This window comes from Rhipicephalus microplus, chromosome 4 (assembly GCF_043290135.1).
Source record: "Rhipicephalus microplus isolate Deutch F79 chromosome 4, USDA_Rmic, whole genome shotgun sequence".
Taxonomy (NCBI): domain Eukaryota; kingdom Metazoa; phylum Arthropoda; class Arachnida; order Ixodida; family Ixodidae; genus Rhipicephalus; species Rhipicephalus microplus.
In genome coordinates, this window is record NC_134703.1 from 58,367,007 (window position 1) to 58,388,696 (window position 21,690).

The 21,690-nt window shown below is 45.8% G+C and overlaps 2 protein-coding genes across 4 annotated transcripts in view; one reads left to right on the forward strand and one right to left on the reverse strand.

Annotated features, from left to right (window-relative positions):
- The window catches only part of LOC119172007 (carnitine O-palmitoyltransferase 1, liver isoform), a 149,116-nt gene that overhangs the window by 81,362 nt on the left and 46,064 nt on the right, over nt 1-21,690 (reverse strand). The gene's annotated exons all lie outside the window — the stretch shown is intronic.
- LOC119172009 (uncharacterized) overlaps nt 7,885-21,690 on the forward strand; it is a 247,083-nt gene continuing 233,277 nt past the window's right edge. The window contains exon 1 of one of the 3 annotated variants that reach the window (XM_075892813.1): nt 7,885-8,379. Coding sequence is in view for 2 of the 3 variants with exons in the window: in XM_075892814.1 (XP_075748929.1) it covers nt 9,702-9,730 (29 nt within the window). In the remaining variant the exon portion in view is untranslated. Of the gene's footprint in view, nt 8,380-9,583; nt 9,731-21,690 lie in introns of those variants that run through there. The other 2 variants (XM_037422970.2, XM_075892814.1) reach the window with 2 other exon arrangements.

A 21,690-nucleotide genomic window follows, 5' to 3' on the forward strand; every position in this document is an offset into this window, starting at 1 on the left:
GCAATATCCAGAATACGCCGCCAAAATCTATGACGTCACGACGTATGGGGCGGGAATTTCAAGGTGGTATTGTGGCTGTGTAGCTTGGCGTAACGCGGCCAAAACAGCGCATATATACGGGGAGGGGGGGGGGGGGGAAGCGTAAACAAGCTAGAAATAGAAAGAGAGCGAGATAAAAAAAAAGAGGATAAAGCAGGAACAAATATCCAAGTAAGTAGAAAAAAAGAGAAGGAAGAAAATAGACAGAAATGCCGGGGGAAAAAGGGAAGAAAAAGAAAACTGAAGAGAAACAAAGGCGGCTGCATGCCCAGCTTTACACGTACTTCGAACTTGACACCGCTACAGGGAGAAGCTGCCATAGCTGTTTATATTTTTTTTTTATTTTTGAATGTTTTCTCGCCTAACGATGAACCTTCTCAAGGCAAACGACAGCGATTTGGAATTGTGAAAAAGTTACTCTTAATGAGAAATCTCGTTTTCCTCTTTACTAGTCGCTTTAAGAGGTGAAAGCACTCGAGTCCCTCATTATTTCGCTTCCGTAGTGATTTCCGACTCTCATCAACTATATCTCGTCAATGAACACGAATCGCTTCACAATAGAGCTACAAGGTTTACTCACCTTAAGCCTGCACTCGTACGACGTCGGCCTATCAGCTCTGAAAGCAGAATCAGGATTATCATTACTCGAATCTCGTCGCCGCACTGCTGGCATTGTCCTTTGTTAAAAGTTTTGTGAGATAGAGATAGAGAGAGAGAGAGAGAGAGAGAGAGAAAATATTTTATTGAATTATCCGATCGACGACTATCTTATAGCCCCGCGAGGGGAGGGTCATCGATATGCGGCCGCTCATCACCTCGGCGTGCAGGTAAGCCTCCGTACGAATCTTGCCAGCAACACACATGTGGTTATACGAGCCGTCATCGCTTTCTTAGAAGCCACTGGACTGGATGCACGTCTGTATAGTTACCCAGCCTAATAAGAACATATCATCTCTCTACCTTACCATCGTCATTCATCACTCTTTCACTCCCAAGTCACCCTTCCCCAGTGTACAGCAGCAGGTCAGAGCAAACTTACCCAGCCTAATAAGAACATATCATCTCTCTACCTTACCATCGTCATTCATCCCTCTTTCACTCCCAAGTCACCCTTCCCCAGTGTACAGCAGCAGGTCAGAGCAAACTTACCCAGCCTAATAAGAACATAACATCTCTCTACCTTACCATCGTGATTCATCCCTCTTTCACTCCCAAGTCACCCTTCCCCAGTGTACAGCAGCAGGTCAGAACAAACTATAGCTCAGGCCGACCTCTCTACCTTTCTGTAAATAAACTCTCTCTCTCTCTCTCTCTCCTGACACGCGCCTTCAGTAGCCCAAATCACCCAATAGTAATTGCTTTCTTTCTTGCTTGTACCTATGTTGCGGCTCGTACCCACTAGGGGGGATCGACCATTGAACCGGCGGTTAATGTAACGGGGAAAAGGGAATTTCAACTTTTTATAAAGAAAAAAAATAATTATTCAGTCATCTCATCATCATCATCATCATCATCATCAGCCTGTCTACGTCCACTGCAGGACAAAGGCCTCTCCCATGTTCCGCCAGTTAACCCGGTCCTGTGCTTGCTGTTGCCAATTTATACCCGCAAACTTCTTAACCCCATCTGCCCACCTAACCTTCTGTCTCCCCCTACCCCGCTTCCCTTCTCTGGGAATCCAGTTGGTGACCCTTAATGACCAGCGGTTATCCTGTCTACGTGCTACATGCCCGGCCCATGTCCATTTCCTCTTCTTTATTGCAGCTATGATATCCTTAACTCCCGTTTGTCCCCTAATCCACTCTGCTCTCTTCTTGTCTCTTAAGGTTACACCTACCATTTTTCTTTCCATTGCTCACAGCGTCGTCCTCAATTTAAGTTGAACCCTCTTTGTGAGTCTCCAGGTTTCTGCTCCGTAGCTAAGTACCGGCAAGATACAGCTGTTATATACCTTCCTCTTGAGGGACAGTGGCAATCTACTTGTCATAATTTGAGAGTGCCTGCCGAATGTGCTCCACCCCATTCTTATTCTTCTAGTTACTTCAATCTCATGGTTAGGCTCTGCGGTTATTACCTGCCCTAAGTAGACATAGTCTTTTACAACTTCAAGTGCACTATTACCTATCGCAAAGCGCTGCTCCTTTCCGAGGTTGTTGTACATTACTTTCGTTTTCTGCAGATTAATTTTAAGACCCACCTTTCTGCTCTCCCTGTCTAACTCCGTAATCATGAGTTGCAATTCGTCCCCTGAGTTACTCAGCAATGCAATGTCATCGGCAAAGCGCAGGTTACTGAGGTACTCTCCATTAACTCTTATCCCTAACTGTTCCCATTCTAGGCCTCTGAAAACGTCCTGTAAGCACGCAGTGAATAGCATTGGGGAGATTGTGTCCCCCTGCCTTACACCATTCTTTATTGGTATTCTGTTGCTTTTTTTATGAAGCACTATGGTAGCAGTTGATCCCCTGTAGATTTCTTCCAGAATGTTTATATATATTTCATCTACGCCCTGATTCCGCAGTGTCTGCATGACGGCTGATATTTCTACTGAATCAAACGCCTTCTCGTAATCTATGAAGGCTATGTATAGTGGTTGGTTATACTCTGAGCATTTCTCTATTACCTGATTGATAGTATGAATGTGGTCAATTGTTGAGTAGCCTGTTCTAAATCCTGCTTGTTCCTTTGGTTGATTGAATTCTAATGTTTTCTTTACTCTGCTAGCAATTACCTTTGTAAATAGCTTGTATACTACAGAAAGCAAGCTGATCGGCCTGTAATTCTTCAAGTCCTTGTCATCTCCTTTCTTATGAATTAAGATGATGTTAGCATTCTTCCAAGACTCTGGTACTTTTCCCGTCAGGAGACACCTCGTAAATAGAGTGGCTAGTTTTTCTAACACAATCTGTCCTCCATCTTTCAGCAGATCTGATGTTACTTGATCCTCACCAGCAGCTTTGCCTCTGTGCATGCTCTCCAAAGCTTTTCTGACTTCTTCTATCATTACCGGTGGGGTGTCGTCTGGGTTACTGCTAGTTCTTATAGTATTAAGGTCGTGGTTGTCTCGGCTACTGTACAGATCTCTGTAAAACTCCTCCGCTATTTTAACTATCATATCCATATTGGTAGTTAATTTGCCTTCTTTGTCCCTTAGTGCATACATCCACTTTTTGCCTATCCCAAGTTTCCTCTTCACTGATTTGACGCTTCCTCCGTTTTTCAGAGCGTGCTCAATTCTCTCCATGTTATACCTTCGTACATCGCATACTTTACGTCTATTAATCAGCTTCGAAAGCTCTGCCAGTTCTATTTTGTCTGTTGTACTTGACACTTTCATGATTTGACGCTTCTTAATTAGGTTCTTCGTTTCCTGGGAGAGCTTGCCGGTGTCCTGTCTAGCTACCCTGCCTCCAACTTCCACTGCACACTCCGTGATGATACTCGTCAGATTATCATTCATTGTATCTACGCTAAGGTTGGTTTCCTCGCTAAGAGCAGAGTACCTGTTCTGCAGTGACACTCCTGTACTTTCCCTCTCAGTGCTAGCTCATTGATTTGCTTCTTGCGTATCAGTTTCTGTCGTTCCTTCTTCAAGTCTAGGCGGATTCGAGCCCGTACCATTCTATGGTCACTGCATCTTACCTTGCCAACCACTTCCACATCCTTCACGACTCCTGGGTGTGCAGTCATTATAAAGTCTATTTCGTTCTTATTTACGCCATTAGGGCTCCTCTATGTCCACTTGCGGTTTTCTCGTTTTCGGTAGAAGGTATTCAAAATACGCAGATTATTGCGTTCTGCGAATTCTACTAGTAGCTCTCCTCTGGCGTTTCTAGTGCCAATGCCATAATCTCCTACTGCCTGGTCTCCAGCCTGCTTCTTCCCTACCTTTGCATTAAAGTCGCCCATTACTATAGTATACTGTGTTTTCACCTTACTCATTGCCGATTCCACGTCTTCATAGAAGCTTTCAACTGAAGCGTCATCATGGCTGGATGTAGGCGCGTAAGCCTGTACTACCTTCATTTTGTATCTTTTATTCAGTTTAATTACAATGCCTACCACCCTTTCATTAATGCTATAGTAATCCTCTATGTTGCCAGCTATGTTTCTGTGAATTAGGAACCCTACTCCCAGTTCTCTTCTGTCTGCCAAGCCCCGATAGCAAATGACGTGCCCATTCTGTAGCACAGTATAGGCCTCATCTGTCCTCCTAACCTCACTCAGCCCTATTATATCCCATTTAATGCCTTCTAGCTCCTCGAATAATACAGCTAGACTTCCCTCACTAGATAACGTCCTAACGTTAAACGTTGCTAAGTTGAAGATCCAATGGTGGCCTGTCCGTATCCAGAGATTCCTAGCACCCTCTGCTGCTTTGCAGATCTGACCGCCGCCGTGGTCAGTTGCTCCGCAGCTGGTGGGGACCGAGGGCCGTGAGTTAATTGACGAATGCCTACGGGAGGGGGTGGCCAGATACTGCACCATGATGGCCAATCCTTCTCTGGTGAGATCATCGGTGCGTACCGGCTTTAAGCCGGTACGATCAGACAGTAGTGGGAATGCTCCATGCATGTCTTCCTTATTGTTGTTCAGGAGCGTTCAGCAGCAGCGTTGGTTCAGCAGCGTTATTCAGTCATCTAGAGAATATAAAATTGGACACTCATAAGGCTACCTACGAAGAAAATAGATAAAGAACTATTATAATATTGAGCCCACGTGTAGACGCCGGCACCTTCTCGCCTTCATTATTTTTTCGTACAGCAACAGACTGAAACGGCTTTTGCAGCGAAAAAACAGCCGTAACCGACGCTCTATAGGATTTTTTTTTACCACGTGAATAGATTATTCCGCGCTATATTGAAACGTGAATGTATTTACTCACCCCTTATGCAATACCCCTTTCAATAAAAATGAAATATGTGGTCACTCTATAGTGCTAAGTCTGAGATAGCCACCATGTGTAAAACATGCGTGCATGCCCGTTGAAACACAGTGAACTCGTTGCTTGAACGTTAGAGTTGCTTGCTCACTGCAATATCTTCACTATACTTCCACGTCCACAGGAAGTAATTGCCTCGAGCTGCGGCACTTCGAGATTTTTATCGCTCCATGATGACACGCTCGTGCGCACGAGATATATAGTGCAAACCGTTTCATGGGTCATTTCAAGTTCCGACATGCGTTCTTCAGGTGAGTCTCGCCGGCACTCCTTCCTGTGCTCAAATCTCCACGTATTGCTGTGTTCACCCGCAGCTCTTAGAAATCGGTCGTTTTCCGACTTATCAAACTACCTTATGACCCCCTTCAAGATGTTTATTAGCCCTCAGCGTGCGGTATTTCACCGTTACTTGCATTACGTTTTGTCGGTTATAAGCGCTTGCGGTGTTCCCTTTCTTGTCCGTGTTTTTTCGCGCTACATTTGCGTTGTTATGTTTATAACACCGTGGTTTTCGGACCTAAAACCACACATATTAAAAAAAACGTATAGTTTCATTTTCTGTGAACTGTATTCAATCCGCTCCTGCATGTACTCGAGAAGAATAAATAACTTTTGCTTATCATGTCGCTTCAAGTTTTTTTTTATTGCAACATGTGGGTTGTCTATGTAAACGCTCTTGAGTCCTTGACACAGTCCTTCATGAACGCACTTTCTACATCACAACGTTGTCTGTTCATCTGTGTACACCCTTTTGAGAGACGATTTTCGTTCGCTGTGCTTGTGTGTAGCGCTCGAACCACGACAACATCCCTGGCCCTTGTAGAAAAACTATGGTACTTTATGCAGGAAAATAATTGCGCGTCACTTTAAAGGGACATCACAAAAAATACAGCAACCAAAAAGCGCAAACCACCAACTGTTTTATTGACCGCGGAACCAAATAGACCACCTGAACTGAACTGTGTAGACGCGCACAAACATGTCAAGGGCTGACCTTATCCACCAAAAAGGACATTGCTGCGCCGTAAAATGATATCGAGGTTTCTCACACAAACATCACATTTCATTTTGACAAAACGATTCCGAAACTTCCCGAGCACGCGCGTTCTAGCTAAGTCCCCGTATTTTAGTTGGCTAAAATGGCGCCTCACATACACAGGCTCGCAGTCAGCCAGTTCTGTTCCGTCATGCGCACTTCTGTACGGATGGCCACACAGCGTCAGATCAACGATCAGTATCAATGGCGTTCTGCATTCAATAACACAGTTGGTAATTTGCGCATCTCTGCCTTGTGTTTCTTCTTCGTGGTGTTCCTTCCAAGTTACGTGCAATCAATTTTCTGCATAGAATGAACCAACTATAGCCCCTCAAGACATCCTGATCAACGGTTCGGTTCGTGTGAAAAATCTAAGCTGGGGCTTTCACATGTAAAGGAGGTCTACCACAGAGCCACGTTATTCCATGAAACTGCTTTGTAAAAAAAGCACTATATATGAATGTCATACAGTGGGAAGAGCCTCCTTAATGCGTGTAATATTGCGAGGCAGAAACTTATGCATAGCATATAGCGCCAGGCATCGAAACACGTGAATTGCGCAACAAGTCAGTGTTATTGAAGGCCCACGCACGAAGCGGTTGGACATAATTGATTATCATCGACCGCAGCAAAAGCACAAAGTGCGCAGCTGCGTATGATCACGTCTTGCCTTACGACTTACGTACACGTAGTGTACGTAAGTCGTAAGACAATCCTCCCTTCGCTGATTCGCAGAAGGGCGAATCATGATGCAATGAGCACTGAGCAACTGCAGTGGGCGTTCTATGATAGTTTGAAGCAGCCAATGTCTTTTCTATTGAATGTATATAAGAAGAGGTTGGTGCCAATATGTGGCGCCAGCTATACTTCTCTGCTCTTGCAGAACAGTTGTGATTGCATATTATAAAATAAACACTAGGCTATATAAAGACACGCATATATAGTACAACACTCACGCACTGAGTCCAAGTTTTTCAGTATAAAAACATGTCCACACAAAGAAGTAGTTAGAACACAGGTAATTACAAAATTGAAATGCCCATACAAAAGATGAAATCCATTGCTACATAATTGCGCACTACTTGAAAGACGAACACTTTGGACGAAGGACTAGAGATGCACGCAAGCGCAAACTTTCAACTGAGTTTATTGGACGGACATATGATGCTTTTATGCAATTGCGTTTCATGGTTTTCAAAAAAAAGAAAGATTGCAAAAAAATTGAATTTCAAAAGTTTTTAGACAATACAATTTCAAGGACCAGTCCTGAGAAAACACGCAGATATCCCACATCTTGCATTACTGATTCAGATACATCATTTCTTTCTGCGTTAGTCCCAAAGAAACCACACTGAAGCAGTCATCTTCCAGGCGAATAATCTCGGACGCCTCAATGGTTTTCCGCGTCGTCTGATTATTGTTCCCAGCGGCCCCCTTAGCTTCACGGAAATCGGGCTGGCATCCGCAATTTCGACAATGCAGGCCTAAGGTGGCCGTGTACCGATTTATGCACATAACTAACCAACTAACTAACTAACTAACTAACTAACTAACTAACTAACTAACTAACTAACTAACTAACTAACTAACTAACTAACTAACTAACTATAGCTAACTAACTAAGCAAAGGAAAAAAATAAAATAAATGAACATCATGACCGCGACTAGCCTCCTGCATAATATGCATGATATAGCTCGCTAAGTTCCACTGTCTCATCATTTCCAAATGTCAGCGAAACACTAAGACCGAGAACCATGGAGGTAGGTACATGGTTCCCAGTTCACCAGGGATTCGCGTCACGGGCGCCAGGACATGCCCGCGCCGCAGGTGGGTTTTCCTCCGTACGCATACTCCCCTCCAGAAAGGTCGTATATAGAGGCAGACCTCTTTTATCGGCGTTGAGTACGTCGAGAGCCCACAGCGATAACGCAATGCCTACACACCGCAGCACGGCACTTGACGGCGGCGACGTATATCAGACACCCAGGCGGGACCACGCGAAGCAAACGCGGGTGGCTCTTGATCAATCATGCTTTTTCTCCCCTTTCGCTCAAAGCGCGGATGCACGGTGACATTTCCCTCCTTTCTTAAAGACCGTTAGTCACGTCGCCTTTCGAATTAAGGCTGGCGACGAGAAGACGTCCCAGTAACAGGGCGCGAAGTACCGCTCAAATAGTCCCGTCTTGTATTAGAAGAGCTCCGTCAGACTTTGTAGTCCGGTTCTCGCATGACGCGCGGATCCGTGCGCCAAGTTTCGAAGTGAGTCGTCCGACAAACGAGAGCGACCACGAGATCGTCAATCGTAGGGGGTCATCGGGGGACTCCGGTATTGCCAACCATGGGTCGCGGCACCTACAACACGTGAGTACTATGGAAGTTACTTTCTTTTTTTTTTGCTGTTGTCACGTTCTCGCTTCGTGCTTCGAGCAGTAATTTAGTCAGGAAATGCGAAGGGATATAATACAAAAGCTTCGTTTTGCTCCCTTGATTGGTCTCACGAAGATTGTTTCCAGACAAGTTTGACAGATGGAGCAACTATCAGTGGAACATCATGGCACGCGAGAGCAGCAAGACTGCATGTAACGAATCGCAGAAAGTAACATATGAAAGAAAAAAAAAGAACGCAAAGATGGGAACAGAAAAAACAAACAAGATTGCGCGTGATCAACACAACCGGTGTGATTATCCCGTTTCCCAGTTGCTTTTGATAACGCAATGATTTGAAACCCAAGGAATCCGAGTATCCCCGATTGATGACGTTAACGGTCTTGTTGTTGCCTTCTCTGGGAGTGCTACAAAACACAATAGATCGAACCTTCGCGGTCACTATCAACTTATTGTTTGTTATCGGGGCGTTTTTTTTTTCTTTCGTACCTAACTGCGCACACTACATACGACGCCTCCCGTCCACGTATACAAGGTCGTCTGACATCCTGACGCTGCGAACATGAATATTTGAAACGATGACTCAACTGGCACGTGCGGTATAGGACAAAGCATTGGTGCAAGGGTGGTGCCAGGAGTTGTTTTACAAGAGGGGGGAAGAGGGGGGGGGGCACGACGAGTCAGTTACTTCGGGAAAGAGGGGGGTGAGACAGGGAAGCACAAAACTTATGCGTTGTGTTTTGACCGTGTTTCTCCCGGTAGATGGGGTGGCAGGCTAAAAATTGATGGGGAATTGGGTTGGGGAATGCTTTTCTTTGGCGCTATACCCTTGCATTGGTGCGATAACACCCGCAGACCACGCGCAACACCGCAAATGCGAACGGAAATTAGAACTGAAGAGAAAAACGTATACGTTATTAAACGGAGCCGCATAAGGGACGCAGAGCCATAAACCATTTTTTCCTATCAAGGCAGGTTCAGACACAAATTCGATAAGATATTCAATGGTTGCAGGAGCGATATTTATTTCACGTACGCTAATTTTTGCCTGCTTGTGCTGCAATAAATCCCCGCTTGTTCCTTAGTCGATGCGCTCTCTGTCGGTGTGAGAGACAGTTCCTTGACCGTATCAAAATCAATAAGCGACAATGCGATAGGAAAGAGATAAAACTATGTTTTCCAAGCTGTGCTGCTCTACGGGGGAATCAACTGGTCGATTGTGTACGCCTACGGGACTTCTGTGTAACGTGCACCCCTCGAAAATGCCGCGGATCGCGTGAACGTTCTTCAATGTCAGTATGAGCTGGCAGAAACGATCGACGATTGGGTGAGTAAACCGATCGTGAGGCATGCGCTTCTCCCCACATTGCCTCCGTAGCACATTTCGCGTTCTTTTTTTCGTCTTGCAAGCCTTTGTACACTTGTACGCTGGATCACATCTCTCATGGCAACGATATTACGTGTCTGCGCGACCGCGTCAGTCGATGAGTTAGGCGAGAGGCCCGCTCTGTGAGAAGAAAAGATCAGCAGGTGCATATGACATTTAGAACTCTCGACCAACGTACATTACGCGCCGTTTCCTTCGCCACATATTTTTCGTTGCTACGTAACTCTTCAGACAAATGAAGCGAGCGCGTGAAACGTGTGATTGTGCACGTTTCATCTATTTTGTGTCATTTTATGGTTTGACTATAGGGTATACTTAAGTGATCTGACCCTAGGAGTTATGTTAAAAAGTAAATTAAGAGCATTTCCACTTCTGTAAAGCTGCAGACTATCGAAGCCAGCGGCTGTGGGTGCCCGTTCTTCAGCAACGGCTTCACGTCATTTTGTCGTCCCATTCTCGCTTCCGGAGCACGCCGGCGCTCATTCAATCTTCCTCCGAGCGAACGTGCACGCGTTCGTGTCCCCGCCGAGTATCGGCGTTCGGGAAAATAAGCAACAGCGGGGGCGAAGGTTCGAGAAACAATAGTAACCTTTTTTGCAAGGTGCGCCGAAACTTGTAGTCCTAAGTCCATTTTGTCTACGTGCGTGCTCCGTGAGCACTTGGCCATGAAAATTCACCATGTTCTTCTCTTCTTTCAAGAGGAAAGTGCATTATGCCGGGGTCCACCAAGGCTCCGCTGACGTACTTCCGTCACGGAAGTGACAGAAGTGCGTCAATCTCGTCACTACCGTCACGGAAGTGACGAGATTGCAAAGGAACAGCCAGAATGCAAGCATATATCGCGCGGAAGTGAACCAGCAACCTCTTGATTAACAGCGCGCGGCGCTATAACCACTACACCGCGGAGCGTACCGTGTATGGAATGCTAACGGCAAGCCATTTATATATACCGTACACCGTTTGACAGTCCTCAGAGCTTCGAGACATTAGCGCGTTTTCGTTATCAGTGGTCAGATGGCGCGACGGGCTCGCGTTGGGTAAGGTCCTTAGATGAAACAAGTTTCCAAGGTAGCGACACCCTCCCTTTTCCTCCTCGCTTATTTGCCTGAAGTGCCCCCTAGAAGGTTCAAAACTTTCATCCAAAAGCGAATGTTTGGGTTCTGTTGCTACGGTGAATAGATGTAAATGAAACAAAATGGAACGAAATAAGACGTAAAATAAACAGTTACCTTTATGAACATAAACGGCACAACACAAGAGCAAGCGGGATGTGCGTTACTCAACCGGCAACGTTGTGCAGTTCTATACTTTACACCACTAGCCATGGCGTCTCGCGTAGTACATTTTAGTTCCACGGCCGCGGTATTTCGTCCAGTTCTAACTAGTCCACTTCTCCGATTGTGTTTTGTTCGTGTTGTGACACTGTGAACGTGCTTCTTGCTGGATCCTGTAAGTGGCCACAGGGCGTGACGTTGTGACGATTGATTACAACCGGCTTGTGCACACGCAAGAAAAAAAAAAAAACTACGACCAGACTGGTACGAACACTCGTCCAGCAGCACTGCGATGACGTTTTTTTTTAAATGTGCCCATTTGGGCAATCGTGATGCCAAGTGATTCTGATGCGGTGCTGGGAACTTCCTGAAAAGTGAGAGTTCTACTGGTGAGGTAGAGTCTCGAAGCAGCGCGTTTCGGCTCAAGCGGGAACTGGTCAAGAGTGAAATGTTTCTGAAGGTGCGTTGATTACAGCTGCTCTGTATACGTGCATACCCACATGTATTTTTACCAACTGGCATGCACTAGACACGCATTAGACGCGCGCCTGGCGTTTTAATAAAAACCGATAAGTGAACTCGCTTCGCAGATCCGCGTCGACATACGTTGACGGAGTTGCACGAAAGCATTCGCGTGAAATGGTTCATAGTTGCGCTTCATGGTGCGCTTCATCTCGGAAAGCACGAGGTGAGTTGAAGAGAGCGAAACCATTTTCTGTTGTTTACGGCAACGCAGCATTGCTGAAAAACGCAGATGTTGCATTGAACGAGCATGGCGAAACAATCTTGTTCGACTTAGCGCACACCGAAACGCTCCTCCTCTTCAGTTTATGTTCTATCACAGGAAGATTCGTGGCTGCTTAAAAACGTATTTATTCACAGGAAGATTCACAGGAAGACAGTTAACACAGGAAGATTCGTGGCTGCTTAAAAACGTATTTATTCGCCGTAAGTGAACTTCACGAGAGAAAAAAGATACAGAAGAAAATGTTCTATCAAAGGCTATTCGAAAAATTCGCGATGAATACTTCTACTGAAGGAAAAAAGAAACAGTAAGTTGTAACCCGTGTGAAGATTTTTTTTTCTTTTTCAAGACCAGCTTGTTGGCCTTTCCTGAACTGCGATGGTTTGTTGTGCCACGGATATTTTACGCCACTCATGAAAAGACAATGTATATATAATCGAAAATAGTGGCTTTTTGTTCTTCCTAGTAGTGACAAAGAAACTCATGAGCGATACTCTTATCGGAATAGAGGAGTTATATTAGCATGCACGCCCTATCTAGATAAAGCCGCCGGAATGATCAGTGAGGCCTCCAGATCCACTTCAATTCGTTTTCCTCGAGACATAAATAAGATCAGGCGCGTAGCCAGGAACTTTTTTTTGAGGGGGGCACCTGCTATATTAGTGAGAGGGCACCCCCTTTAAATGCTCCTTTTTCGCTCTCTATGCCATGGCGAAAAACACAGGGGGGGGGGGGTTCTACATTTTGGCTAAGCCCTTGAATAAGATTCGCAATCACTCACTCACTCACTGACCTCCGTGAAGTATAATATGGTGGATGGAGGATAAAAATATGGATAATAATATTCAAATTAATGTTTATACACGCCCATAGAAATGTTTTTATAAAGAATGAAGTTGATGGAGTTCTCAGTTTTCTTGCACGGAGATGCTGCGTTCAGTATCTCATCGGGCGAAAAAAGAAATGACACAGAAGCAGAACAACGTGAAAGGTTTGTGTTCATAGAACATACCATCCACTATAATATAACAGCCTTACCAACCATTCACGTCTCGGTTCCACATCCGGGTTTCAGAAAGTCGGTACGCTATCAGGGCGAAAGCCTTGCATGCCTCATCATGCAAGACGTCGCTTACGAGAGGTCACATGATGATGTTGTCGCGTGAAATGTGCAGTGATCCCGGAGGCACTGTAGAACCCCAGTAACACGGAAAAACGGGCTAGTTGGTTTTGCTGCACAGTGAAGCTTGAGCGCACACAGGAGGACACAGACAAGAGGGACACGGGGATTGAGCTGGTCCCTGTGTCGCTTTTGTCTCCGTCCTTGTGTGTGTGTGCTAAAGCTTCAGTATGTAGGGCCCCGTTGAAGAACAAAAAACTTGCAATGCCTCTGAATCCTGAGGCTATGCTAAACCTTGTTAGGTGCAGAAAGCTTTCGAGGGCGGGGAGACAAGGATAGCCCGAGAAGAACAACACGGCTTTCACCTGCGATTGGTCTTAGGTAACGAAGATCGCGGGATAAAATCTCGGCTGCGGTGGCTGCATTTTCGACGGAGGCGAAACGCTCTAGGCCCATGTGCTGATATTTAGGTGCACGTTGAAGAACCCCAGCTGGTTAAAATTTCTGGAGTCCTCTACAGCAGTGTCTTGCTCTCGTAACCATATGATGCTTTTGGGACGTTAAACCCCACATATCAATCAATCGCCTTAGGCAAACGCAAATGGGACCTCGCGACTTTATTCTATGGTGCTAAAGGCGCCAATTTTGAAGACGCTTTCCCGTATCTCACTTTGTCGACACGGTGCATAACACGGCAGCCTATACGTCTATGCGAAGAGCTGCATATGCCCAGCTCCGCATCTGAGGCACTGTCCAGGTGTCATCTAAGGCGAATTCCTCTGGGAGCTGAGACGATCGTCAGACACTCGCAGGACGCGTGCGCGCTATCCGCGATGCGCTTGTGGAACGTGAATGCCAGAGATAACCGGCGATGACGTCTGCGTCCTGGCGTGTGCGCAGGGATGGGAAAATACCGGAGCACTGACAGTGAGTGCATCGCACAGACCGGCTGTCGCATCTATCTATCTATCTATCTATCTATCTATCTATCTATCTATCTATCTATCTATCTATCTATCTATCTATCTATCTATCTATCTATCTATCTATCTATCTATCTATCTATCTATCTATCTATCTATCTATCTATCTATCTATCTATCTATCTATCTATCTATCTATCTATCTATCTATCTATCTATCTATCTATCTATCTATCTATCTATCTATCTATCTATCTATCTATCTATCTATCTATCTATCCTAATCTAATCTATCGCTAGCTAGCTAGATATCGCTAAATTACGGTTACCTACCTTGCACTAGGAAAGGGAGGATTCTGAGAGGTGAGGAGGAATCAATGGAAAATGTTTCTTGTGCATTAACATGAATGGGAACGTTTTCACGCGTCTTGGCGACAGCATTATCTTCCGCATCAGTGCGGCATCTCGCTTTCGCGCCACATATTGCGTGAAGCTTTCAGTAAACATAAGTTTGTATCAGCGCCGTTACTGTTTTAACTGTGTCTTCCCGCGCCATCTGTGCGCACTTTCTCAAGCTTACTTTTTCCAACATGCCCCGAAAAGACTTTAGTGGTATGATGTCAGTCATGTTGCTCACAAGACTTGCTGTTCTGGGAGATAATACTTGCTGGTCACAAAAAAAGTATAAACGAAGAAGACAACACCTCCCCGAAAGTTGCGTCTGAAACTACGCCTAAGTGAACTCGACCCTATCATAATAATAATGCCCACATAAATTTAAGCACAGGGTCATTTCACACCTCCATCGAAATGCGGTCGCAATGGCCGAGATTCAATCCCGAGACGTTCGGGTCAGCAGCCGACCACCATGTCCCCTGGACGATGGCGTCGGGTCGAATCGACTTAACTTACAAGTACAGCCACATGCAGGCCTGGCCGAGGCCTGCCAGAATGCGCATTTAGATGAGTCTTGCCGAGCGGGTAGACCCAATCAATTCACACATATAACCATAACGCATTCCCCCCCCCCCCTTTTTTTTTCTCTCTCTCATGAAATACCACTTTATGGTATCTTCAGGCACGCAAGACCTGTGTGTATAGAAGCTTCAATTTGGTCGAACTGATCTGCCCTCTCATTTGTTCCTATCCGCTGACTTTATACGAGCCTCATGACTGGTCGGTCTATGCGACTTCGTGTTTCGACACTACGTGGCCTCCACACCTTTCACAAACGCATAGTATCATTCTTCTTTCACGATTCAGTTGCGCAGCAAGCCGCAAGGCAGGAGAACGTTCATCAATATTTCTTGTATCTTTTCAGCCTCCCCCGTAACATGCAGCAGTGATGACGTTTATATTATACCTCTGAAACCCACAGAGAGTGCCATAAATACGGGTCTGTGCTACGGTTTAGAGCCAATGAAGCGTGTGCGCATGCGCACGGTGGCCGCATTCCCAAATTTTTTGTTTTATTTTTTTCTTCTTTATATGCCCGAGTTGCTGGAAACAATAGTCGCGTGCACGTTCCGTAAAACTGAGGGGCCTGTCGACCACTGCTGTTGCGTCGAGGCAGTCACTTTATTTATTTACCTATTTATTTATTTTTCTTTACATGCCAGACTTCAGTTGACTCGACTACGCGGAAAAAAACGCGAAACAGAGAGATGTATGGAGAAGGCTGAACGGTGTTGGTGGTGGTAGTGGTTAAAAGAGGAAGAAGGCGCCTAATATCTGCAGCCTGGTAGGGTGCACGGTGCAGCGCCTGACTGAACGGCTTGAGGAAGAACGGCGGGCTAGCGCGGACATTCTGCGTTTCTAGCGACCTCTTTCTTGCCTGTCGCTAATTTCCATTCACATGCGTGAGCACGCGTGTGTGCGTACAGCTGCGGGGCAATGAAGGCGACTCAAGTGGTCCATTAGTAGCCCTCTCCGCGACGCGGCCAGTCCTGGCGCTACAAAGGGCTGAGTGGGGGTTGATGGTCTCTCGGCACCAAGGTCGCGTCAGAGCTGGCCGCTGGTTTTCTCACAGCGCGAGTGACTTGGAGGAAGTGAGCGGCAATGTATGGCATACAGGGCGTGTATACGCGCCGTGGTCGTGTAACCGAGAGAGTTGTGCAAAGAACAGGGCCCGGACTTCCTCAGCACGCTGATAGCGTTCGTAATTCCTTCCCGTAGTGACTCTTAGCTCAATCGGTGACTTCTACAAGTTGAGCTAACTAGAAACCAAGGCAAAAAGCTCAGTGTCCCTTATTAATTAATCTGCAATTTCTAGAATTCAAAAGCTACCTTTGTTTAGCAATATCTAGAGTTTTACGTCCCAAAACCACGATATGATTATGAGGGATGCCGTGGACGAAGGCTTCGGAAATTTCGATCATTCAGTGTGTGTGTGTGTGTTCTCTTTATCGTGCACTGAGATCACACAGTACATGGTCCTCTAGCATATCGCCCGCATCAAAATGTGACCACCGCGGCCACGCTTGGGGTGCAGCAGCCACCTTTGATTACTTTTTTTTTTCTCAGTCAATTGCATTGATGGCCTACCCCGAAAGCTTTCTGCACGTCACGTGCCACGTCACACGTCGTGGAATAACGCATTCATGACGACACGTCATGTGAATTCACAGTCAGCATGACGTCAACTTGCCCAGCTTTCCACATAATCACAAAGTTCGGCAATATGTCCCTCATAATCACGTCATGGTTTTAAGACTTGAGACGTACCCAATAACTATTATTACCGTGCAGGGAGCGGATTATGATTTACAAACTTGTAGGTAGCTGGCGGATCTAGCCTTGTGAAACTTGCAGGCACTTGCCCCGCCCGCTTTCCCCTTTGCTTATGGCATTAAACTTATATAATTTTTCTTTTTCTTTTTCAACTAAGCGCGGGTATGCTAGAGAGTCCCTAAAAGCGTGACGTAACTCTGCATAAGCTGGTGGCCTGTGTGTTACTTTGCACGCAGTATTGTACCAGACCCCTATCTCACCGCACCACAATTCAACATAATAGAGAACTTTAGTGCTGGGTACCCAAGCGGCTTGCGTACCCAGGACGTCGGGGCGGCGGTATTGCGCATGCGCGAAACCCCAAACAGATGCGTCGCAAGATCGCTGGGGCGATGGGGCGATGCGTCCACGCGGCCGTAAACAACGCTGCCACCACTGGCCTCCTAGCGGAGATAAGCTGCCCTGGCGCACATGCTCACGCATCATGTTACCCGTGATGTCACTCACCTTTACCTTCTACAAGCGCACTAGCGCCGCCAACGGGCGCGCAAAAGGTACGCCGCAGCAGCCGCCGCGACGAATGCGCGAGCCTCACGCTTCAACTTTCCTTTTACGCCGTGCCACCGCTTTCCCAGATCAAGCGAACGCGGCAAGGTGCGATATATTGTTGCGTGATTCACTTCACTATTCAGCTGCGACGCCCTGTCTGCGATTTCCACGAGTCCCCCTACCTGTTCAACCAGCTGCGAGGCTCACAAGCGTCAGTTGTTATTATCCTTTAGCGTCAGTTCGCCTTAAGCATAAATTTTAATGAAGTGAAACTTTGTTGCCTAAAAGGTGCAAGAACTAGCCCATAAATTCATTAATGCACTGGAAATCAATGTCCACTGACGCTGTTTACGAGTAAATTGTAAGGTTCTCGTATTTAACGAGTGCTCTAGAAATTACCGCAATTTCGTAAAGATACATTGACTATAGACCACTGCGCGTCGCTTGCAGCATAGGTAAAAAACAATATGCACCTACCAACCTCCCTTGCCACTGTAACTGCAGAACGGAATAAAGCTTACAGAGCAAAAAAAGAAAGAAGTAAGAGAAGGAAAGCAATATACATACCGGAAACGCTCACTCACAACTGAAAGGTTATTGCACGTGTTAAAAAAAACATGTAACAAAATAAGGGTGCATCGCACTTTTTTTTGTTGTTGTAACGATAGCGAAGGTTGGCTTAAGCAAGGTGCGGTGTTCTTTGTGATACGTCTCCGAGATTTCTCACATGATCTGGTTAGTGTGACTGTGCAAGATTACCATGCCTCAAAGATGAAATTGCATCTATATAGGCTAAAAATGCCAAGTGCGATTAGATCGCTTCCTTGAATGAAATTCGATGCTCTCTGAGACGCATTTGGTACACCAACCAGTCTAACCGATGTAAATAGGATTCCGGTTAGCAACTCTTGCACGAAAACTGAAAGAACAATCGGCACGCCTCTCATAGTACTTTTCTCTACCCACTGCCGACACATGTGACCTTTCGCGCACTATACGAAAAAAAAAAATGTTACTAAGCTTATGGTGCATACTGAAAACGCAACCCTCACCTTGCATCGCTTCCCAACTTCCTTTCAGATTGTGCAGCACGTATGCATAAAATAACTGCACTATTCCTTGTTTCGCCGCATGTGAAGGTCACCCGAATTATTCTTTGTTTCCAGTGCAAATGAGCTATTTACAAATCGATGCAATAGGCCGGATACCACGACTCCTTGAGGCGATCGATTAGCAACTGGTAACTATTGCTCAGGAAATGTGAGCAAAGTTTTTTTTGTTGTTGTTATTTTAATTCAATGCCGTGTTTAAGTACGACATCATTTTTTTCCCTCATCGAACAGTACTTGAATGCGCCGACGCGAAATTCAACAATGGTCTCACTCAATGCAGAATATACTGCCAGCAAACATGTTTTGCAGTGACACTCAAAATCTTCTAAGAAACCGCAAATTATCAGAGCAAGGTATCTCACAAGTGAATTCTAGTTACATTCATTCGTCTTTAAACACGCTTAGAATGTGTTTACCTTCACATTTTTCAGCACGTGACTTGTCCGAAAAAAAAAATTGAAATTCTAACTGTGACACTTCTCTGCAGTGTGGTGTTAACGACCCAATCAAAACGCGATGGTATTAAATGCTGTAGCACATTATAAGCAGTTCATCGTTGAATACTTATGAATTGAGTGTTCCAGCTCACATTTCTCGCGATAGCGCGTTTTGACCACATGCATGTATCGGTACGCAACATCTAGCATGCCCGCTCATCTTCTGCGTTCGATGTACCACCGCTTGGTGATATATACACCGACTGCGTTATCCAGTTCATATTCCATACGCGAATATACACGCAAGGGCGTTCGCACCTATATATTCAACAAGCGTTGGCATGTTCTTTTAGTTTTGTGCTCGCACGGCGCCAACGAGCAGCGGCCGGAGGCAGAGCCGGTTCGCTCGGCGTGCACACTTTTCCCATAGTGCTCCGCGCGTCCTCGGGGTGTTTTGGGATTGCTTGAAAAAGGACTATTGTCACTCATCAAACAGTCACATAGGTCTGTAGCAATCAAAAACTCCAACAGAAGTCGTGACACCTGCTTCCTGGAGGTCCAGTGACTCCGCGGAGACCGAATATCACACTGTCGCATGGTGAGCCTAAACGTTGTAGTTCCTCAAATAAACATTCCCGTTCTTACTTAAGTTCATGGCACTTAAGCAAGTAGTGTTCTATATCACCAGATTTCTTGCAAGTCGTGCGCAGTGGCGTCGCGGAGAGTGTGATATTGTGGAGGCGCTGGTGTATACGCGCTGACCCCGTTCGGATGCGATGAAGCAAACAGGCCTCTTCCCCTGATAGCCCTTTGGTCACACATAACTGGAGAGGCGTCAGACATAAAGAATGAAAATGCTTGTTGACAGCTCCTCGTAAAAGATGTGGATTTTCTCTGGGAGCTGCCTTCTTCGTTGGAGTAAGTTCCAAAGCACTCCGGGCTATAGTCTGTCGGTCGCCTCGTTACCCGCTATACCCACGTGTGATGGAATCCATTGAACCTCTATGTTTAGACCAACGCCACGCAGGTCTTTAAGAATTCGCAGCGATCTTCGAGTGCAATGATCCAAAACCAATCCGCACTTTAGCCACTGCTGAGCGGGTTTACTGTCCGAAAACAGTGACGAGTTCTTGCTCCCTACAAATCTTCAGTTTCTTCAGGGCTGCCTGCATTAGCACGTTTTCGCACGCTGTCGATTAAACAACGCACCCGAGTCGCACTGCCCAGGAAATCTTTAAGGACGGGATCACAAAAGCTGCAGCGCTTGCTCCGCGCTTTATGTTGACCGATCAATCGATGAAAACTTTCAAATGGTTGGCAAACCTTTATTCAATGCATTAAGCACCAAAGAACGTACTTCTGCTGTGGGTGTGGAGCACTTGCTGTGCAGGCTAGGAATCGTCACCTGACAGTCGACATTCTCGCGTGACCAAGGTGGTTGTTGTCGAAGTTGTGTCTGTGTTTGGAAACATTCCAGGCCAAGATGGCGAAGCAGGGAGCGCGTTCAGTCAGGACAGTGGTTTACCAAGGTAAACCATCTTTACCACACCGCACTGGCCTCCACATTTGGCAAATAAAAGCACCACGTTTGAATCCGGATTCCGTAAACAAAGGTTCATGGTCATTCATGTTTTGTAAGCCACGCATATGTCTGCTTTCGCAGTTTCAAAACCTAATTACAATGTCTCCGCCGCATTTTAACCTGGCGACTGCACAACGAATCTCGCGCTTATGATGCAACATATAGCATCGCGAGACATCTGTCTGCCGCGCTCGCAATAGGTAACCTCGGTATATAGGCATGGCTTATACAAACCTTTCAAGTGCCGTCAACACCTGTCAAGCCATACAGTGGAGCGAGAGACGTCAAGATGTCGACAGCGTTGACCTTCGCATTAAGCACGAGGAGGACGAGCGAGGTGGTAGATGGTGTACTGATTGTGCACAGACGCCATATAGTTTGAAATAAAGACAGTGACACAGTAAAGACGGTGGCATTTCAGCTACTCTGGGCGTTATCCTAATCCACAGAATTACGACAAGAGCCACTGCTACGGCGCAGAACAGCCAAGCAACAAAATAACTAAAAGAGCCTTATCACATCAAACTGCATCGTCTGATTTGCGCATGCTAATGCACATATACACAAATACACACGTAAGCACACAAACAAGAACGTATACACACAATAATAGTACACTTTCTCTCACGATGGGTTTCCGGCTAAAATTACAGAAACACTCCTTATAATTCCTTAAACACAAACAAAAATTAAGTTTTTGGATGTGAAAACTTGAGAACTTTATTTTTTTTTTACTGATACTGCCACATTTGTACAACTGTCTTGTTGCTTTTTGTTTAACTGTTTGTTTTCCTCTCAAAACTAAGAGTATATTTTCTTTCTTTTTTTCAATTTCTTCTATTGTGCCATAAGAGTGCTATTGCGGTTATGTTAAATTGTGAATTACATCACGCACTCTCGCAACCACTGCATGTGTGATGCAGCCCAGTCAGGCACCTTTCGGGTCTTTTGGTGCGTCTCCTAAGACATTTGTAAATTGTCTTGCATAAATTCTGAAATGAAACAACGCTTGGTGCGCTACACTGTATATGCTCACTTGCGTAGCATATACAGCGACACTAGCCAACATGAGGTGTGTTTTCCGGTATGTCTCAGTGAGAGGCTTGATATATATGTTGCGGAATATTGCGCTGCATAGCTGTTACCGGGGGGGGGGGGCACTCACGATGGCTGCGCCCACCTGTTCTGGTTGTCTCCATTCTGTGTCTTCACAAGTGTTACAGCTGCACAGCGCAATATCGCGTTACACATGTCAAGCTTGTACCATCTATACCACAGCAGTGCTTTGTTAATCAATAAGAGGCACGCGGTGACGTCAGTGGGATAGTCAGCAGCCTTTGGCGTCAGTAGGAGAGTGAAATACAAAAGAGAACGCTTTTGTTTCATCGTCTGCTGGATTTATGAAGTTTGAAAACTAATAGCCTCCGT